Genomic DNA, 22,521 nt, shown 5'->3' with positions numbered 1-22,521 from the left:
TAAAATCTTTTTAGGTCATGTCAACCGTAATCCTAATTTATTAAATAAAAATAATAAACGCGTTATTCTGAACAGGCGCTATCACGGACTGCTAATATGTCTGTTTTGGGGTCCATCATGGCTGGGTCCTTCCGCCGAGGATTCCCACGTGAATGTATGAGCATGGTGGTCTACTGTAAATGAGACGTAGTTTTATTGCCCAAACGTTATAATTAAGACTTCAACAGCGCATTTTGTCTTTATCGGAAGAACATTTGAGGTATGTCTTGTGATATTAATAAACACGTTTAAAATAAACCTAGTTTTGTCTGAGCGCTATGTAAAACGCAGCTATGTTAACACGCACTACAGGGTTTACTTCATTTCACTTCATGCATTTTATATGTAAAGCTGACTTCGTTATGTTTGTGGTGACAGGGTGCAGTTGGGAAGCAATGGCAACTTTTCGGAAGAAGGTGGACAATCGCATTCGTGTGCAGATAGAAAACGGTGTCGCGGAACACCATCGATCTATGTTCGTTATAGTTGGTGATCGAGGCAGAGATCAGGTGAAGCATAACTATGTTTAACAATATTGTAATACTGTAACTTCGTTTGCTAAACCTTACTCATATGTGCATTTTGCATCCAGGTTGTAGTTTTGCATCACATGCTGTCTAAAGCAGCAGTCAGAGCCCGGCCATCAGTGTTATGGTGCTACAAAAAGGAGCTTAGCTTCAGCAGGTAAGTTACTATGAACATTTTGTATTAGGTTCCCAAACAATGTTAACTGTTCACAGACAGCTTTGATGACAGACCCTTATTCATCTAATTAGACTTTCTATTTTTATTCACTTTCAAATTGTGTACTGTATATAAAATTGTGGGAATCCTGATAGAAGTGAATCTGTTGTTTTATAGTAATCGAAAGAAGAGGATGCGACAGCTGCAGAAGAAGATCAAAACTGGCACGCTGAACCTAAACCAGGATGATCCTTTTGAGCTTTTTGTTGCTGCAACCAACATCCGATACTGCTACTACAATGAGACCCACAAGATCCTGGGAAACACCTATGGCATGTGTGTTTTGCAGGTAATACCAAACTCCTCAGAAATATGTAAAGCTGACAGATGAAATTCATAGAATCATAAAAGTCTGTAAAGATTTCATAGCAAAAAGACACGTGTACCACAACCTGAAGGAAAGTATTTTTAGAATTGTATTAAAAGGTCTTTTACTTTTACTTGTAAAAATTGATGGGAGGTATGTAGTATTGTGGGGTTTGCAGCAATTTATTTTGATCATGTTGATAGTTTAAAGGCTTTGCAAATGTGTGTATCATATATGATACAGTAGACTTAGTAGACTTATAGGTTCAAGTTCTTCTCACTTTCTGTTATAGGACTTTGAAGCTCTTACTCCCAACCTCTTGGCTCGGACCATTGAGACTGTTGAAGGTGGTGGCATTGTGGTCATTCTTCTGAGGACTATGAACTCACTGAAGCAGCTGTACACAATGGCAATGGTATATGGCCTCTGAAGTGTTTGCATACAAATATGAATCTAGTTATTTGTGTGAATATAAATTTTTATATTAAATTATCAATGCGTGTTTTCTTTCAGGATGTTCATTCTCGATACAGGACAGAGGCTCACCATGATGTTGTTGGCAGGTTCAATGAAAGGTCAGTCTTGCAACATATTTATATGTATGTACCTGTTATTTATTTATATATATATTTGCGTTTTGTAGAAAAAAAAATATTTGCTGTATATAATTTTTTTTCTGATTAAAAATGTTATTGTGTTCTAAAATTAAATTTTTAATAGCTGCAGGTTTGCTGTGTTTTTTGTGTGTGTGTGTGACTGCACAGTTTGGCCAAATATTTTGTGATTTATACAGTCCTGGCCAAAATTATTGGCACCCTTGGTAAACATGATCAAAGAAGGCTGTGAAAATTAATCTGCATTGTTAATCCTTTTGATCTTTTATGTAATAAATTCACAAAAATCTAACCTTTCATTGGATAATAAGAATTTAAAATGGGGGTAAATATCATTATGAAATAAATGTTTTTCTCTAATACACATTGGCCACAATTAACGGCATCCTTTTATTCAGTATTTTTTGAAAGCTCCATTTGCCAGTTTAAGAGCTCAAAATGTTCTCCTATAATGCCTGATGAGGTTAGAGAACACCTGACGAGATCAGAGACCATTCCTTCATCCAGAATCACTCCAGATCCTTTAGATTCACAGCTCCATGACGGTGCTTCTTCTCTTCAGTTCACCTCACTCATTTTCTACAGGGTTCAGGACAGAGGACTGGAATGGAATAGCAGAAGCTTGGTTTTGTGCTCAGTGACCCATTTTTGTGTTGTTTTTGAGTTTTGTGTTTGGATTATTGTACGGTTGGAAGATCCAAACATGGCCCATTATAAGATTTCTAACAGAGTCAGTCACTTATTGATTTTTTATCTGTTGGTGTTTGATAGAATCCATGATGTCACGTGTCTAAACAAGATGTCCAGGATCTCCAGCAGAAATATAGGCCCACAACATCAAAAATACAGCAGTATATTTCATTGTACACTTTTTATCCCGGTGTTCACCAAACCCATCTTGAGTATTTGCTGCTAAAAAGCTCATTTTTTAGTTTCATCTGACCATAGAAGCCAGTCCCATTTGAAGTTCCAGTCATGTCTGATAACTGAATATGCTGGAGTTTGGTTTTGGATGAGCTAGGAGAATTTTTCTTGAAACCCTCCCGAACAACATGTGGTGATGTAGGTGCTGTTTGACAATTTTATTTTATTTTCTCTTCTGACCCCGAGACTCAACTATTTTCTGCAATTCTCCAGCTGTGGTCCTTGGAGAGTCTTTAGCCACTCTCCTCCTCACCGTGCTTTAGGACGATATAGACACATGTCCTCTTCCAGGCAGTTTGTTGATTGGAAATTCTTAATTATTGCCCTGATGTTGGAAATGGGAATTTTCACTGCTCTAGCTCTTTTCTTAAAGCCACTTCACTAATTTGTGAAGCTCAATTATCTTTTGCTGCACATCAGAAATATATTCTTTGGTTTTTCTCATTGTGATGGATGATTAAGGGAATTTGGGCTTTGTTTTCCCTCCTATTTATATTTCTGTGAAACAGGAAGCCATGGCTGGATAATTTCATGTTCATAATCACCCTGGAGTGCTAAAAATTGTGAATATGAATGGGAATATACTTCAGATATATTTTACTCATAAGAATTTCTAGGGGTGCCAATAATTGTGTCCAATATGTATTTGAGAAAAACATTTATTTCATAATGATATTTCCCCCCATTTTAAATTCTTATTATCCAATGAAAGGTTAGATTTTAGTGAATTTCTTAAATAAAATATCAAAAGGATTAACAATGCAGATTAATTTTCCCAGCCTTCTTTGATCATATTTGCCGATATTTTTGGCCATGACTGTATATCAATTTAATAATTTCATTTTATTTCTTTTTTTATTTTGATTATCATTTTCAAAAAATAAACATTAAACAAAAATATTACTATTGCAATGCTATTTCACAGTCAAAGTATTTATGAAAAAGAACAATTTTATTTTAAAGTACAACTGTAAAATTACAATACTAATATTTAAGTCTTAAACTTTTATTTTCATAGACAACCACAGGGAGCCTTTAAAGCTTCTTTGTTAACAACAGGTTGCATTCTCAAATGCATAAGTGACCTAAACTGCAAGCAGATTCTGCTGCACACGATCCACATGATTGTGATTTTATTTAGATCCCTCAGCCCTAATCTGTCCTGTAAGAAAAAATGAATGTAAAAATGACACTAGTCTTATTTTCCCCAGATTCATCCTGTCTCTCGCCTCCTGTAAGACATGTGTTGTGATCGATGACCAGCTTAACATTCTGCCAATCTCCACTCACATTACCAACATCAAACCTGTCCCTCCAAAGACACAGGTGAGCCTTGTTTATAATTGAACAGTGTTTTGTTTGATAATTAGCTCATATGAATTCCATAATCTTTGTGTTTGCCAACAGGATGATGTACTGTCTCCAAGAGAACAAGAGCTGAAGGACCTAAAGATGTCTTTACAGGACACACAGCCAGTTGGTGTTCTTGTGGACAGCTGTAAAACTATGGACCAGGTATAATCAAAATCAGAAATCTTGATGTAAATTTGTTTCATGTGGCCCAACTTAATATTTTATTTGTTCTGTGTTTATGTCTTCAGGCCAAAGCAGTGCTGAAATTCATTGAGGCTATTTCAGAGAAGACCTTGCGGAGCACCGTAGCTCTTACTGCTGCCCGCGGTCGAGGCAAATCTGCTGCACTGGGATTGGCTGTAGCCGGAGCAGTCGCATTTGGGTATGTAGCAGGGTGTTATGAATAAGATAATTTTTCTTATGTTTGCCTCCTGACTGCAATTTATGCTGATAAATATCTTATTGTGTTGTACTTTTCTTCTCAGCTATTCAAATATCTTTGTCACATCACCCAGCCCAGACAATCTGCACACGCTGTTTGAGTTCATATTCAAAGGTTTTGACGCTCTCCAGTATCAGGTAATCATCACTGGACATAAGGGTAGATATGATTTATTCATAACTGGGCCTTCTTATCTTAAAAGAGTGTGTTGATTTAACACGATGAGTCAAACCCAGTGTTATTTTTGTGTCATTAATATACTATTGCAGTTTTTATTATTATTTGGAATAGATTTTGATTTTTGGTTTTAGAGAAAGTTTTGAGTAATTCTTTATTATTTACGTATTTATTAATTTTTGTTTCAGTTTTATGAATTTTAGTACTTCATCTTAAACTACATGAAAATAAATAAATGTCACCTTGGCAACTAACTGAAATAACATAGGTTTAAGTTTTAATCTTTTTTTTATATTAATTTTATTTCATCTAACAAAAATGTTTTTCATAGTTTTATTTGTATTTAACTATAATAACCCTGGGTGAAATTTAAGTTAAATAAGTGAAACCCTAATCGTTCCTTTAATATTTCGTAAATTATGTAATTTTAAAAAAGTACTATAGGCAAAAATGTTATCTGTCAGGAGATTTATGCATATATTTAAGGAACATACTTTAAACCAGATTTTTATGTAAATTCTAGGAACATCTGGATTATGAAATAATCCAGTCTTTGAACCCAGAGTTTAACAAAGCTGTGATTCGCGTTAACATCTTCAAGGAACATCGCCAGACCATTCAGGTATACTGACCTCCATCTCTGCATTTCTTTTCCTTAATTTTCTCTTTTTTTTTTTCTTGTAAATATTTGTTAAATTGTGGAATCTGAAATACTTTCTTTGCTTAGAGTTGGTTTATTCAACTTTGGTATATATAAAATAGGGATGTGCAACAGCGATCGAGTACTCGGCCATGACAATGATGATCGTGGGAAAAAAAATTCTGATTGGTTATAGCAGCACTTTGGGCGGCACCCTGAGCTCTGATTGTTTAGCTTGCAACAGCATGTGGTTCAAAGTATAGAGTTGAGAAGAGAGAAAAGCTTGGCTTTGAAGTCACAGTGATGTCTGGGTTAGCTACATACATATCTGATTAATCTAATATAGGATGCGTTGGGATATTAACATTTATTTACATGCAGCTGAATGCGCTACATATTACCAGTATTTAGTTTCATGCTCAAATGCAATGCCTGATATTGACTGAGTTATTTGAGACGGTCATATTGCTTTTAGATGTTTCTTTAAAAAAAATACTGATCCTATAATAATGCAGCAGTGATGTTTTTCGTCATATTTCTTAAAAAGTAGGCATACTTCAATTAAAATTGTTTTCGTAGTTCATATGGCTTCGAAAACACGCAGGCGACTTTAGGAATCACATGATAATGTAGATGAAACTATAGCACAAATCTGCCATAAACATTAATGACATAAGCATGATAATGAGAACTTCATAGGATGTGAAATTAATATTAAATTCCGTCCGTAACCATATTTCAGCGCTTTGTTGAAAGCGCATCACGGCGGGAGCGCTCTCTCTCTCGCTGTAGTGTGTAACTTAAAGTTCATTGGCATATGCATCCTTTTGTGCAGATACAAGTTGTAATGTTACGTTAATGTTATGTATCTAAGTTATCTGATTAATATCAATGGAAGTGTCATAGAAGGGGTTTCAGTTTATTGGCAACTATTGTCTTTTTTAATAACATTGCTGCATCATAATCATAATCTAACATCTAATTATGTGTTCATGTTTTCATTGACATATTTTCATGTCATATTTTTATTTTTAACATTCATTTTTATGAGTCTTCAGATATTTTCATTATCTCCATTACGGCCATGCGCCTCCCCCCGCACATGTCGTGAGTACTCGATTAATCGTTTTTGAAACCTATCGATGATCGAAATGTGCAAAAATGACCATCCCTGATATAAAGTATGTGGAAGTGTGGAAACAACATGTTCATGTAGTGCATTCTACATCATTCATAACGCTATAATAATCATTCATAATTTTTCTCATGTCTTGCTGATCTGTTTTGATCTGCAGTACATTCACCCTGCTGATGCGGTGAAGTTAGGCCAGGCAGAGCTGCTAGTCATCGACGAGGCAGCTGCGATCCCACTGCCTTTAGTGAAGAAACTACTGGGGCCTTACCTTGTGTTTATGGCATCTACGATCAACGGGTCTGTATTTAAAGAGCTTTTAGGTATTTTTACAATGGTATAATTACAATGCAGTAATCCTCATGTTACCATGCAGGTACGAGGGCACTGGTCGCTCTCTGTCTCTCAAGCTTATTCAGCAGTTAAGGCAGCAGAGTGCAGACAGCCAGCTGAACCTCTCGGCTGAGAACAGAAACACCAGCACAACCAGACTGGCAGCAGGTGAAATATAATACCTCTTGACTTGCCACCACAACAGAAACAGAATTAGAAATATGAAAAAAAAAAAAAAAAATTCTAACTGCTGATATGTGTATAATGTGTAAACCACACCTTACCTGCTCTGCAGCACGAACCCTTCATGAAGTGACCCTCCACGAGTCTATCCGCTATGGCCAGGGTGACTCTGTGGAGAAATGGCTGAATGATCTGCTGTGTTTGGACTGCCTGAGTGTACCACGCATCATTTCCGGCTGCCCTTTACCTCAGACATGCGACCTGTATCCTCTAAAATTCAAACAAGACCTCTACATTCAGCAGTGAATTTTTATGTTCATTCTAACATCATGCTAATTCAACAGAATGGAAGACAATTTATGCCACATAAGAAAGAAAAAAATCATGCTCTGGTAAACCATAATTATGAGACAAAAAGTTGTAATTATGAGATTAAGTCAAAATTGTGACAGTCATAGTTATGAGATAAAAAACCAAAACTATGATATAAGAAGTCTTTATAAGTTTAAAAAAAAAATGGAATTATGAGGTTAAAAAGCATACTTTTTTTTAGAAGTTTCAAATTACTCATAGTTATGACTGCCATAATTCAGTTTCTTTTATATTTATATTTTGACTTTTGTAATTATGACTTAATCTCACAATTTTGACTTTTTACACAATAATTATGACTTATCTCGGTTTAGTTTTTTTTGGCAGAATTTCAATGTTTTATGTCATAATGATTTATATTTTAACTTACAGAATTATAACTTCTCATAAAGGCATGTGGCAGAAATGGGCTTCCATATTCTAGCTTGTCTTGCACATGATTTTATCTACTATCATCACCACCACTATGCATATAAACACATACCTAATATCTCAAAATAACACAAAACACTGTCTCTCATCTACCTTCTAGACAAGATTTCTTTAATCCCTTATTCCAGTTATTATGTGAATCGAGACACATTGTTTTGTTATCATAAAGCTTCTGAGACTTTCCTCCAACGTCTTATGGCACTTTACGTAGCATCGCATTACAAGGTAAATAAATATCTTGAGTATTAGAGCAGTGGTTCTTAGCCTTTTTTTGTGTGTGTGACTTTTTTTTAATAAGCTGAGAGAACTGATACGTTTAATTAACCCAAAATTATTTGTAGTTTCAGTAGTTCAAATATCTGTTCTTCCATTAAAAACAACAGTTATTTGGGGGGTATTTTATTTGGTATTTAATTCAAATACTTTTAAGTCATCTTGTAACCCACTTGAAAGTTTGCCGAGGTCCTCTAGTGGGACCTGGATGCCTGTTTGAGAACCACTGTATTAGAGCATTAATTGTGTCACAAACTCTAAACATCAGACTGATATTGACTCAATCTCTTCTTCCTCCTCAGAATTCACCCAACGACCTTCAGATGCTCTCGGATGCTCCTGCCCACCATCTCTTTTGCCTGCTGCCCCCTGTTCCACCCACACAGAATTCACTCCCAGAGGTCTTAGCAGTTGTCCAGGTGTGCCCAAATTTACTTAATTCCAATACTCTTGAATTTAAATTGTTGTTGTAATGCAAGAACTGTGTAGTGAAGCCTGTGTTTTCTGTTACAGGTGTGTCTGGAAGGAGAGATCTCCCACCAATCAGTCCTTAACAGCTTGTCCAGAGGGAAGAAAGCTTCAGGTGACCTCATTCCGTGGACCGTTTCTGAACAGGTAACAAATCCTAATTTAAAATGAAACTACACTACATGTTAAAGTACAGTTTGGTCAGTATTTTTTTTTTTAAGAACTAATACTTTTCCTCAAAATGTTTATTAAATTGATAAAAACAGTAAAGATAATTATAATATTATAAAAGTTTTAATTTCCAATAAATTCAGTTATTTTGAACTTTTTATTCATCATAGAATCCTGAAAAATTGTATGATGGTTACCACAAAAATATTAAGTAGCGCAACTGCTCAAAACTTACTTTTGAACAGTAGTGTATGTCGATTATTTATGCCATACTGTCAAATAAATGTTACAAAGAATGAATCTGAAATTATTCTGCTGCTCTTGTGTTTTGCATTTAGTTTCAAGACCCTGAGTTTGGAAGCCTCTCTGGGGGCCGGATCGTCCGTATTGCAGTGAATCCTGATTATCAGGGGGTAAATGACTTCTTCTCCTCAGTTTGTATACAACCAGAGAAAAGCTTGCTTATACAAGTTGCTTCATCATTGCCTTGTTTGACCAGTTATGTCTGCCCATCTGTGATTTATTGTGCTTCTCTTTAGATGGGTTATGGCAGCCGAACATTGCAACTGCTACAGCAATATTATGAAGGTCAGTTTCCTCTTCTGGATGAGCAAGAACAGTCAACGACAAGCACAATCACATCTGTGAGCAGTGAGGTAATGTTCATGGAATTCGGTGTGGCATTTTTCATATATTAAAATGTTTTAGTATTTCTGTGGGAAATGTATATACTCTAATTTATGTAGGTAAATATATCTGTATTGCTATATTGGTCGATATTGCTATAAGGGGTCGTCAGATGCAAAATTCACTTTTACATGTTGTTTGAACATAAATGTGTGTTGGCAGTGTTTGCACACATCCACCCTATGCTATAAAAATAAAAATCCACTTCTTGGCTGTGTGAAGTCGCACTGACCCAAGCCCCTCCCATGATTGTTGATTGACACTGGCGTTTTAGCTTAGACCCGCCCTAAGTGAGCTGTCATCAGTCTGCCATTGTTTCGATGCCAGAGCAGAGGTAGACAAGAATGACTCCTAAGCAATTGAGGTGTTCTGTTGTTGGATATAATAATGAACATAGCAGTCATCATTTACTCCCGACATCTGAGCCGCTGAAGACGCAGTGGATTACTTTTCTTTTTGAAGGGAATGCGCCCAATCTACCTAAATGCGTTTGTTCGCGCGAATCATTTGTGATCCAGCTTTACCTACAGAAGAATTGAGTATAAAAATATGAATCTTTGCAAATCGCCTTTCCTAATAATGCACTCGTTAGCAAGTTCCGCGGCTAAAGTAAAACGTCTCATGAGAACTGTGTGTCACCCCACGGAAGAGAGGGGCGAGGTGAGCAGAGCTCACTATCATTTAAAGAAATATGCACTAAAACGAACTGCTGTGTGCAGAGCTGTTTTTGACAGGGTAAAAAGGGTGTTGTTTTACACTACCGTTGAGAAATTTTAACCAAAGTATGTTATAGACTAGGGGTGGCGAACTCCAGTCCTGGAGAGCCGCAGCCCAAAACTCACCTGCCTGTAGCTTTCTAGAAACCCTTCGGACCTTGATTAGCTTGTTCAGGCGTGTTTGATTAAGGTTGAAGCAAAACTCTGCAGGGCTGCGGCTCTCCGGGACCGACGTTCGGCACCCCTGTTATAGACTTTTCATTAAGTCCCTAAAGAATCATATCAACTTGTGGAAAATGGGCATCTGATGACCCTTTTAAACATTTTAAAGCTATTTCAGAACGCGTCTCTTATGTTTATTTATTTTTATTTATTTAGTCATTTAGCAGACGCTTTTATCCAAAGCGACTTACAAATGAGGACATAAGAAGCAATCAAAACCAACAAAAGAGCAACAACGTGCAAGCGCTATTACAAGTCTTGGTTAGCCTAACGCAGTACAGATAATTATTATTATTAAGTTTTTAAATAAAAAGACATATAGATAAAATAAAATTAGAATAGAGAGTGCTAGAGTTAGAGGGTCAAGTAAAGATGGAACAGATGAGTTTTTAGCCGTTTCTTGAAGATGGGTAAGGATTCGGCTACTCTGATTGAGTTGGGCAGGTCATTCCACCAGATGGGAACAGTTAATGAAAAAGTCCGTGAAAGTGTTTTTGTGTGTCTTTGGGATGGTACAATAATGCGTCGTTCACTTGAAGAACGCAAGCTTCTAGAGGGCATATAAGTCTGAAGTAATGAATTTAGGTAAAGGGGTGCAGAGCCAGTGGTGGTTCTGTAGGCAAACATTAATGCCTTGAATTTAATGCGAGCAGCTATTGGTAGCCAGTGCAAATTGATGAACAGAGGCGAGATGTGCGTTCTTTTCGGCTCATTAAAGATTAATCTTGCAGCGGCATTTTGGATTAATTGTAGAGGTTTGATGGAATTGGCTGGAAGACCTGCCAAGAGAGCATTGCAATAGTCAAGTCTGGACAGAACAAGAGCCTGAACAAGGAGTTGTGTTGCATGTTCTGAGAGAAAGGGCCTGATATTCTTAATATTGTATAATGCAAATCTGCAGGACCAGGCAGTTTTAGCAATGTGGTCTGAGAAATTCAGCTTATCATCAATCACAACTCAAGGTTTCTGGCTGTTTTTGAAGGAGTTATGGTAGATGAGCCTAACTGGAAGGTGAGATTGTGATGAAGCGATGGGTTAGCTGAAACTACAAGCAGTTCTGTCTTAGCTAGGTTGAGTTGAAGGTGATGGTCCATCATCCAGCAAGAAATGTTAGACACGCTGAGATGCGTGCAGCTATTGTCAGATCATCAGGATGGAATGAGAGGTAGAGTTGAGTGTCATCAGCATAGCAGTGATATGAAAAGCCATGTTTCTGAATGACAGAACCTAGTGATGCCATGTAGACCGAAAAGAGAATTGGTCCAAGAACTGAGCCCTGAGGCACCCCAGTAGCTAGATGTTGCGACTTGGATACCTCACCTCTCCAAGATACTTTGAAGGACCTATCAGAGAGGTAAGACTCAAACCACTGGAGTGCGGTTCCTGAGATGCCCTTTCTCAATAGGGTTGACAAGAGGATCTGATGGTTGACTGTATCAAAATCAGCAGACAGATCCAGCAAGATAAGTAATGAAGATTTGGAAGCCGTTCTTGAAAGTCTTAAGGCTTCAACAACAGAAAACAAGGCAGTTTCGGTCAAATGTCCACTTCTGAAGCCAGATTGGTTACTGTCCAGGAGGTTGTTCTGTGTGAGAAAGACAGAGACTTGGTTGAACACAACTTGTTCAAGTGTTTTTGCAATGAAAAGAAGAAGGGAAACCGGTCTATAGTTCCCTAAAAGAGTTGGGTTAAGAGCGTTTTTTTAAGAAGTGGAGCTATACGAGCCTGTTTAAATGCTGAGGGAAAAATTCCAGTGTGAAGGGATGTATTAACGACGTGAGTGAGTGCAGGTACAACTGCAGGAGAAATGGCTTTAAGGAGATAAGATGGAATAGGATCAAGCGGACAGGTAGTAGGGAATAGGATCAAGCGGACAGGTAGTTGGATGACTGGAAAGGATGAGTTTAGAGACCTCTGCCTCAGAGAGTGGAGAGAAGGATGTGAACGAGTGTATGTTTGCTGGTAAGATATGTTTGATAGATTGTGGTGTGGAAAATTGTGCAGTGAGGTTTGTAATTTTATTAATGAAGAATGTGTCAAAGTCGTCAGCTGTTAGAGATGATGAAGGAGGAGGACAAAGGAGGGAGGAAAATGTTTTAAAGAGCATGCGAAAGTTAGGAGAATTGTTAATTTTGTCATGATAGTATGTCCTTTTAGCAGTGGAAACATTAGCAGAGAAGTCAGAGAGGAGTGATCGATATAAATTAAGGTCAGAAGGATTACGTGATTTGCGTCATACCCTTTCCGCAGCCCTGAGTTTAGAACGATGTTTTTGGAGGACATCAGATAGCCAAGGGGCAGAAGGGGTGGTACGGGTTGGCTTGGAAGATAAGGGGCAGAAAGTATTTAAACAAGACGTCAGAGTGGAACAGAAAGTATCAGTAGCACTGTTGGCATCAAGAGAGGATAACTGTTTAGGGGAGGAAGTGAAGATGAAACCATAGCAGATAGCCGGGAGGGTGAGAGTGAACGCAAGTTACGTCGAAAAGTGACATGTGGAGGGGTATGTGATGTGTCAGGAATCATGTTGAGGTTAAGAGTGAGGAGGAAGTGATCTGAGGTGTGTAGTGGAGTAACCAGCACATGATCAGTGGAGCAGTGTCGTGTGTAAATAAGGTCCAGTTGGTTGCCTGATTTGTGAGTAGAACCTTGAATGACTAGTAATGGAAGTAATGAAATCAGCTTTGTTGACAGCAGACTGACAATTCCAGAGACCAATAGAAAAAGAAAGTAATGTATTAGCAGACATAGGCAAAGTGTGCAGGTTGATAGGATTGCGCTGTCTACAGTGTGTGATGCGTGGCTTGCGAGTGGTAGTGATAGTATTGATCTGGAAACACATAGTAAGAATACGTTATATAAACTAAAACAGAAGTGAAACAAGTAGTAGGAATAATGTAGGATAATTAAAAGTCGATACTTATGTCCTCTGCCAGTGTCCCTGTCCGGTGGAGTCGTACGGTAGAGTCGATGGTCTTTACACTCTTCGGTCTTCACACAAGGAGGGCTTTACACGAGGGCTGCCGCGACCGCTGCCGCGGTATAATAACCTTTTTATACCCCTCTAACAAATCACCATTTCAATTCAGCTGAACCCACTTTCCTTTTTATCACTAAAAATGGCCAAGCAAGTGCACACACTGACAAGATACGTGATACAGTATGAGACCAAACGCGATTTCAGCAAGGCTCAACACAGTAAACAAAATAAGTGTTTCCTAGCAACGGCAACTGCGCTAAACACTAATGAGACAAGTAAATACACTTACGAGCTGTTTTTAACTTCCGCTGATAGACTGCTTCTCTTAAAGACTATTACTTTACACTGTGTTCTGCTGGCGCTTGAACCCACTTTCCTGTTTATCACTAAAAATGGCCTTGGAAGCTGCATTTAGTTTATGAAAAATACAGTAGTATTTAAAAATATTACTGTTTTTATTGCAGTTTAAAATATTTTATATTTTAAAATGTAATTTATTTCTGTGATGGCAAAGCCGATTGAAGCCATTACTCCAGTCTTCAGTGTCACATAATATTTCGAAAATCATTCCAATATGCCGATTTCAATTATAACATATGTTTGAAACATAATATTTTGTAACATTGTCTTTACTGTCACCTTTGATCGGTTTAATTCATCCTTGCTAAAGAAAAGTAGATTTCATTGAAAAACAACTTTACTGACTTTTTCAGAACTGATTTAAATTGATATGCTACCTTTATTTTACTCTTGTTGAAAACCAGAATAAAATTATCCCTCTGTGGCAGCATTGTGTACAGTGAGTTTTCAAAATCAAGATTTTACATCCTTTCTTCTTGAATTGTAGTGGTCATAAATGCCATCTGATAAAGTCGCATAATATCTGGACCAAAAGTAATAATAAATAACAATAATTTAAGTATGTCTTATGAACAATATATTTTTCATTGTTGTACAGGCTGTCAGTCTCCTGGAGGAGGTGGTGTCTCCCAGGAAAGACCTGCCACCGCTGCTGTTGAAGCTGAATGAGAGGAGAGCCGAGAGGCTGGACTACCTCGGGGTGTCTTACGGTCTCACTCCTCGACTACTCAAGTGAGTTGCTTCATGCAAGCAGGTTTTACAGTGATATTTATATTGCAGCACTATCACAAAACATGTTAGGAGCTCCTCTTGCTTGCTTTCCCATCCAGATTCTGGAAAAAGGCTGGATTTGTGCCTGTTTATTTAAGACAGACTCCGGTAAGCATGCAACATTTATTTAGCATTGTCAAGTTTTGTAACTTTGTAATAAGCGTGCATTCTTATATTGTGACCTGTAGAATGACCTGACGGGAGAGCACTCCTGCATTATGCTGAAGGAGCTCAATGCTGAGGAGTCAACAGAGCAGGACCAGTGGCTCTCGGCTTTTTGGAAGGGTGAGTATTCCCAATCTCTCATAATTTAGTATGAAGGCAGCAATTGACCTATCAGAATCAAGTATTCCAGAAAGCCATGTAAAAATAGATATAATGCTTTCAAAAGATTAACTTTTCTTGTGTTTGACAGATTTCCGGCGGAGGTTCCTCTCTCTACTATCCTTCCAGTTCAGCCAATTTAGCCCAACCCTGGCCCTCAACATACTGCAGAACAAGAATGCTAAGGACGACAACCCAGCAGGTACAGGTCCACATTTGCACCTCAATAAAGTAAATGTTGTATGTGAGTTCTGTTGGTTTTAAGATGACTTTTCATGCATCTGTGTATCTTCAGCACTCACTAGTGCAGAGTTAGCAGCCACATTCACTCCATACGACCTGAAACGTTTGGAAATGTATTCACGAAACATGGTGGACTATCACCTCATCATGGACATGATCCCTGTTATTGCACAGATGTATTTCCTCAAACAACTGGGAGTCATCACACTTTCTGTTGCCCAGTGTGTAAGTCTGCTTAGTTATTTAGTTTAAGCTGACCGAATTTCCATCTCTGGTGTGTGTTCAGGCATGTGTATAAAACAATCAATTCTTTTTTCAGGCTCTACTGTTGGGAATTGGGCTTCAACACAAGAGTGTAGATGAGCTGGAGAAGGAGATTGAGCTGCCTGGCTCTCAGCTTATGGGCCTGTTCAACCGTGTCATCCGTAAAGTGGTACAGGTGAGTCCAAGCCCTCTGTCTTTGTCTCTTATACACACACTGATTAAAGCAACACCCAACGATTAGCACTGAACCTTCTTATCAGACCACTGCCACTGTGAGAAATATACTGTGTAGATCTACTCCTCTACCTCTTCTAGTCTGTATTGTTGTTTCAGTGTGTAGTTACTGTTCATTTTTATTTCTTCTGCAGTTCTTCAACATTCTTCAGGAGAATGCGGTTGAAGCAGAGATGGTGGCCACCAAAGATATAAGCATGGAACCAACTGTGCAGACACTAAATGAAGATCTGGTATGAGACTAGTTTATTATTTTGTGAAATATAGATACTCTACATAATTCAAAAGTTTTGGGTCAGCAAGGCTTTTAAATGTTTTTGAAAGAACTCTCTAATGCTATAACAAAGGCTGCATTTATATGATGAAAAAGACATTAAATGGTGGTACTGCAAAATATTTTTACAACTTTAACATTTTTTATTTTAATATATTAAAAAAATGTTCATGTGATGGCAAAGCTGAATTTTCAGCAGCAGCATTCCAGTCTTCAGTGTCACATGATCCTTCAGAAATCAATCTAATATGCTGATTTGGAGCTCAAGAAATGTTTATTTCTTATTATTATCAATGTTGAAAACAGTGCTGCTCTTTTGTGAAAACCCTTTTTTTTCAGGATTCTATGATGAAAAGAAAGTTCAAAAGAACAGCATTTATTTGAAGTAACACAGTTTTGTAACAAGGTATATTAAAATCGTATTTTGTCCCCTAGAATGATGCAGCCAAAGAGTTCCAAGAGAAACAAAAAAAGGACATGGAGAAGATTAAAGACATAAATCTTTCAGAGTGAGTATTCCCTGAGTAATCGTCCTAACTGCATTTATTTAACAAGGTCTTTTTTTACTCCAAAGATTTTATACCTTTAGGCCCGGTTTCACAGTCAGGGCTTAGTCTAAGCCAGGATTAGGCCATAGTTCAATTAGGACATTTAAGTAATTTTTATAAACATGCTTAGAAAAAAAACATTACTGGGGTGGATCTTGATACAAAACAAAGGCACTGATATATTTTAAGATCAGTCAGTGCAAGTTTCTTTCAGTTGAAACAGCTCAGACTTACATTTTAGTCTAGGACTAAGCTTAAGCCTTGTCTGTGGAACCGGGGATAATGTTTTAGTTTTGCATTAATGTTTCCACCCTTTCTCTGAGCTTTAGAGTTAATGACTACTTTAGGTAGATGTAAAATGTTGTGTTGTTGACCCACTCTTTCCATTCTGATTTTTTTTTATAAAGGTACATGATTCGAGGAGATGATGAGGAATGGGACCAAGTGTTGAAGAAAGCAGGAAATACAGCTATTGTTAGCATAAAAAGGTAAGCGGAGTTATAAACAGCTTGGGTTTTGTCTGGAATCATGAACTGCTATGAACTATGATCTTATTTTTCCCCCTTAGTGACAAGAAAAGAAAACTGGAAGGCATGAATCCGAAAGAACAATGGCAAAGCAAGAAGATTAAGAAAAATAAGGACAAAAAGAGCAAATTTGGAAAGAAGCCATAAAAGAAATTGACTTTAAAATGCAATTTTTTAAATGTATTTTTGTCGTCTTGTTTCTCTGGACAGCAGTTTTATTCAAGACGTGAGTCCAACTGAAAATATAATTTTCAGTAAGAATTTTAGAGACAGGACCAATTGTTTAACATGTTTTTGGCAAGACTCTGGCTCTGCAGGTATTTTCAGTGAACAAACAAAATAAAGTTGTACATTGTTTTTTTTTCTTTCAACCACATTTCAATATTAATATTCCTATGGTGTAGACCTCAAGTTTTTCTTTGAAAGCTAATTTCAGAAGCCATCTGAAAAATAAATAATTACTAGTGTACAAAATATACTCATTAGCATTTGAATGTTTGCTAAATTTAGTAAAAATGCATACATGTACACACTGTACATAATATTTTGCTTTCTTTACACACAGTTTGCAAACAAATGAACTCAAGATTGCCATGCATACGCAACTAATATGTATAAAAAATGCAAATACTTTTTTGTGTTGCTGTCAGAAAGCATACTTGAATCTTTTACCCGTTGGAAATAATACAGGTAGTACATTAGGATTATTATAGGGACATGTAAACTCAGAGTATTGAATAGGCCAAAATCCAGTGATCTTTGTGCTCCAATGGTTTCATTGGTGGATCTTTATGTCTGCATTGCTTAACAACTGTTCAATGACGGACTGTACTCGTTTTGCTGTCTCGAGGCAAAATAACTCACTATGGAGATACCCTATGGGAGATACCTGTCGTAGTTCTCTTTCATCATCTCGTGTTCGAGAACCACCTATGGAAGGGCATCCGCGCCTGACCTCTGCAGAAGCATCCAATTGCACCAAGTCTGGCTTGACAGACAGGAGCGCGTGTCCAATGGCAGGTAAGGGGTCGCTCCTTAACCGAGCGCATAAAGCCAACCTTTCCTCTGTTGAAATTCGCTTCTTGCGACTTCGGAATTTTACTCAAAGCTCGTTGGTTTTGACTTCACTTAACCGTCTACAGGAGGACACATCTCTGGATCAGCCTCCGCCAGGCGTGCTTGTCAATTTACCAGCCAGCTGTTTTTATTCTGCAAGCTGCCCATGCTCGCACTATTTATCTAGGCTGCCCGCCGCTTACCTGTCCTTTTCCATTGTCCGTTGCTTTGGGCACTTTCCAAACCGAGTCCGGTTACCACTGTGGACAACCTGTCGCCAGCCTGCCCTCATCGCCGCTAGGGATCCCCATCCCTCTTTTTGGTCTTCAACACGCTCAGGATATGGCAAGCCGTTTTAGCATTTAACCTGCGCCCCTATTTTTGAGCATTTTGTGAAAAACGACATAACCAAATAAAAATGTCTGTAGCTCTTGAACCCTAAGGTCTATATTTAAAAATCTGGTATTGTTTGAAACTAGACACTTGAACCTTTGTTACTTTAGAGACATAACTCAAAATTAGTATAGCAACAGTAAAACAAGGTAAAATATACATGAAAGTGACTCGTGACAACTTTGAATGAAATACACTAAGGAAAAAAATGGATGAGACTTTGATGCCAAAGGCCTGAAAACACCATAAAGATAAATATATGACCATATTTTGATTCAAATTTAAGGATAAAACTCCCAAAAACTCAGCAAACCTCTGACCAGCACCAAAAATAGAAAGGCAAGATTAGAGTTTGCAAAAAAGCACAAAGGTGAGCCAGAAGAGTTTTGGAACTGTGTTTATGGACCGATGAGACAAAGATGAACCTTTATCTAAGTGATGGGAAAGCAAAAATGTGGATAAAAAAGGGAACTGCAATGATCCCAAGCATACAGCCTCATCTGTAAAGCATGGTGGAGATGGTGTCATGGCATGGGCATGCATGGCTGCCTCTGGAACAGGCCCTCTTAACTTTACTGATGACTTAATGTATGATGACAGTAGCAGAATGAATTTGGAAGGGTACAAAACCATCTTGCCTACCAATATTCAAGAAAATGCCACCAGATTCATTGGGAAGTGCTTCATATTGCATCAGGACAATGACCCAAAACACCCTGCCAGTTCAGTCAAGGAATTTATAAGGGCAAAGAAATGGAAAGTCTTAGATTTCCCAAGTCAATCTCCAGATTTAAATCTGATTGAACGTGAATTTCACCAGCTGAAGAGGAGAGTAAAGACAGAAACTCCCCAAAACAAGCAACAATTGGAATTGGCTGTATTAAAGGCTGGGAAAAGCATTTCAAAGGATGAGATCGAGAGTCTGGTGATGTCTATGGGTCACAGACTCACTGCTGTGATTGTGCGCAAGGGATCTGCAACTAAATAATATCTTTTAATCTTTTATATCTGCCTTATGTTCAACTGTCCCAATACTAATGCTCACATCAATGAGTGGGATGAACTCTAAAAGTGCTGTTCTTTTTATTTGGTAAAACATGTATGTGTTGAAACGGCTAATAATAAAATGTGACATTCTGTAGTTTTGTCTCATATTCATCTTTTAATCATATTTAATCCACAGCCAACAGAGCAATTTTGTCTTTACTGTTCCAATACTTATGGAGGGCACTGTACATGTATAGCAATTCAGAATTGCTCTACCAATGAAACCACATAAAAACACAAAACTATTTCAGAATTTGAACAGTCTAACTAAACAGTCTTTATTTTGAACAATTCTAATAATGAAAACAGTGAACCAAAACAGATTTGATCATTTCTGAACTAATGAAAATAATGTTTTTATTTTTTTTTCATGCTAAATATTATAAATATTACTATTTTACTAATATAGTAATATATTATTAAATAATGTTACTGAAAAACTAAAGCAACTATTTACAATATTTACAGTGTAGGAAGACACTCGAGCAGCCACTAAAAAGGTTTGTTCTCTGACCAACTGGATACACCAAACCCACTGAAAGGGAGAGAGAAAGAATGAGAAAGTGTGTAAGCAAAACAAATCAAACTTGCAACACTGTTTACATGTTGTATACACACACGAACACACACTCAATACTCGTAACATTACATACCCAAAAACACACACGAACAAAACTCATGTAGCCCCCTCATATTATCCCTCTCCATTGTCATTTTTAGAATTTAAAACAGCTAACATGAAACAAAATCTGCAAATACACGATAAACACATATAAACATTCAAGAGAACGGTGCTAATGCTATCCCTGCTTGTCATCCATCTCATGCACGTTTTTCTGCTGCTCTCTTCATCGCTGCTTCTCACCACGTCCTCCAAAACACTATCAAACACCACAAACACTCTTCTCAAGTCGACAATCCATGATGGAGACAGTCAGATGTAAGCTTTGGAGAAAATGTGTTCGCTGATAAACACTCCGTGCAGTAGAGATGGGTCGTTCTTGAACGATTCGTTCATTTTGAACAAATCTTTAATGTGACTCGGGAAGAACGATCTCGGGCTGCGATTCTTTCAGTCGCATATGTGCAACATCCTATAGGTTCTGCACTGAATTTTTTTTTTTTGTTTTTTTTTTTTATTATTATATTATGGTACTAGAGTACAAAACAAACTGCTGAATCATTGTTTTCAGGGGTGCTGGGATGGCCTTCATTACTTTGTTGTATTCTCTAGTTGAGCATTTTATCACACAAATCACTATAATATAAAAAACTACCAAAATTATCCATCAAATGTGATATTGCCCATATTCCTTTTTCCATCCAAGTCCCTAAAAACAAAGATTTTCGATTACTAATAATATATCTATTGTTCCACAGGGGTGTATTATGTGGAGTGAAATTATGTTTAAATATTAAATTCCAGTATCTAAGAACCTGCTGGTGGAAATCTGGTAGTTTCACAGGCAATGTTTGTAAATCATAATCACAGCACAATAAAAAATCAATTCCACCCAATTTACCAAAAATTGCATTAGGGATGTTAAACCAGAAGGAGTCCTTATGACTAAGAAAGGAATTCAACCACTTCAATTTTAGTACACCATTCATCACAGAAAAATCTATAACATTCATGCCACCTTCCTCGGTATTCTTAATCATGTCAGCTTTCCTAATGTAATGGTATTTTTCTTTCCAAATAAAATTGAAATTTGTTTTGTTCAATAAATTGTTCATATTCTCTGAAGTTCCTAATGAATAGGCCGGGTAAATAGCTCTAGATATACTCTCCATCTTGGACAGTAAAACCCTGTCATATCCCTTTGTAACCATAAGTTCAGCATCTTTTTACATTCATCAATATTTTTAAGAATATTTTCTTTCTCTCCTATTTCTTTATTTCGTGTAACTGTAATACCCAAATATTTAACTTCTGTTTTAACTCTCATGTTACTGATTGAGCAAGCTGGTTGTTCATGCAACGCAAAAATTTCACACTTATTCATATTTAGCATAACACCTGATGCTTTAGAAAATGTATTAATTGAATCTAGTGCTGTAACAATTTGGTTTTCATTTTTTAAGAACAAAGTTGTATCATCTGCAAACTGAGTTATGATGATGTGTTCCCCTGATATGTTTAAGCCCTCAGATCCACTGTTTTTTACCATAATGGACAACAGTTCTTTAATATAAATAGTAAAGGAGAGCAATTGCAACCTTGCCTAATGCCCCTCTTAACTGAAAATCTTAAACAAGTACCATGTTCTAAAGATACACAAATATTAATATCATTATAAAGTATGCTAAATAAATTTGTGAATTTCTGTCCAAAGCCAAAATGTTTTAAAGCTTCTAAGATAAATGGATGTTCTACTGAATCAAAGGCTTTGTAAAAGTCTAGAAATATGATGAAACCCCTCTCTACCAATATATCACTGTAATCGATTAAATCTAAAACCAATCTTGTGTTGTTATGAATGGATCTTCCACCAAGGAAACCAGATTGAGTTTCACTTATTATCTGAGACAGGCCTTTTTTCATCCTAGTGGCTATAATTCCCGATAATAGTTTGTAGTCAGTGTTGAGAAGTGTAATGGGTCTTATATTGTCTAGTAATCTTTTATCTGTGCCCTGTTTAGGAATTAGTATTATTATGCCTTGTTTCATGCTTGTTGGTAATTCTTTTCTTTCTATGCATTCTTGAATTGCTTTAAATAACAAATATCTAACTTCTTTCCAGAAAAACCTGTAAAATTCGTCCGTGAGCCCATCAGAGTCAGGAGATTTATTCAGGGACAGTTTCAAGCTCTCCTCATCCAATTCTTCTATTCTTAAATCAGACTCACAAAATTCTTTAAATGTGTCATCAATTTTGGGTATGAAGTCCTTAATTCTATTAAAAAATTTGGAAGAATCAGAGTGAGAGTACATAGATGTGTAGAGGTTTCTATAGAAAGTAAAAACCTCTTTTTCAATTGTTTTAACATCTTTACACTCTACTCCTTTTATCAGTAAACTTAATATGGCCTTATTCTCCTGTCTCCTTTGCTCTAAACTACTGAAATACAAGGTATTCTTTTCCCCTTCCTCTATCCACTTTGCCCGTGATCTTACAAAAGCACCTTGGGCTCTTTTACAATACATATCATCAAATTTAGCTTGTAGTATCAATAATTTCTCTTTATCGTCACCGTTTAATTCTACTTTTTCCACAATATTTCCTAATTTCCTGAAACAGGCATCTTTATCCTCTTTTCTTTTTTCCTT

At 37.0% G+C, this 22,521-nt stretch overlaps 1 protein-coding gene across 1 annotated transcript; it reads left to right on the top strand.

Annotated features, from left to right (window-relative positions):
- The first annotated feature begins 123 nt into the window (after positions 1-123).
- LOC306888576 (RNA cytidine acetyltransferase-like) lies at positions 124-17,225 on the top strand. The gene is made up of 29 exons (XM_079446996.1): positions 124-259; positions 418-548; positions 632-723; positions 901-1,072; positions 1,383-1,505; positions 1,604-1,665; positions 3,840-3,954; positions 4,036-4,143; positions 4,230-4,363; positions 4,467-4,560; positions 5,124-5,222; positions 6,536-6,672; positions 6,749-6,873; positions 7,001-7,151; positions 7,821-7,917; positions 8,268-8,384; positions 8,479-8,580; positions 8,943-9,017; positions 9,144-9,260; positions 14,168-14,301; positions 14,400-14,448; positions 14,529-14,625; positions 14,756-14,866; positions 14,960-15,132; positions 15,227-15,346; positions 15,540-15,638; positions 16,115-16,188; positions 16,635-16,715; positions 16,796-17,225. The coding sequence occupies exons 2-29, from the start codon at positions 435-437 to the stop codon at positions 16,899-16,901; spliced, it is 3,078 nt and encodes a 1,025-aa protein (XP_079303122.1). The 5' UTR covers positions 124-259; positions 418-434; the 3' UTR covers positions 16,902-17,225.
- Positions 17,226-22,521: the final 5,296 nt, after the last annotated feature.

The sequence above is a fragment of the Barbus barbus genome (assembly GCF_936440315.1).
Source record: "Barbus barbus genome assembly, chromosome: 22".
Classification (NCBI taxonomy): domain Eukaryota; kingdom Metazoa; phylum Chordata; class Actinopteri; order Cypriniformes; family Cyprinidae; genus Barbus; species Barbus barbus.
The sequence above is the reverse complement of the archived record's forward strand: the minus strand, read 5'-3'. Positions and strand labels throughout refer to the sequence as shown.

What these genes read in the sequence shown, in the direction of transcription:
- LOC306888576 (XM_079446996.1), top strand. Translation starts at nt 435, where the DNA reads ATGGCAACTTTTCGGAAGAAGGTGGACAATCGCATTCGTGTGCAGATA. An exon ending in TTACCTCAGACATGCGACCT is followed by an intron (nt 7,152 to 7,820) that starts GTATCCTCTAAA and finishes CCCTTATTCCAG; the next exon opens with TTATTATGTGAATCGAGACA. An exon ending in AAAGACATAAATCTTTCAGA is followed by an intron (nt 16,189 to 16,634) that starts GTGAGTATTCCC and finishes TTTTTTATAAAG; the next exon opens with GTACATGATTCGAGGAGATG.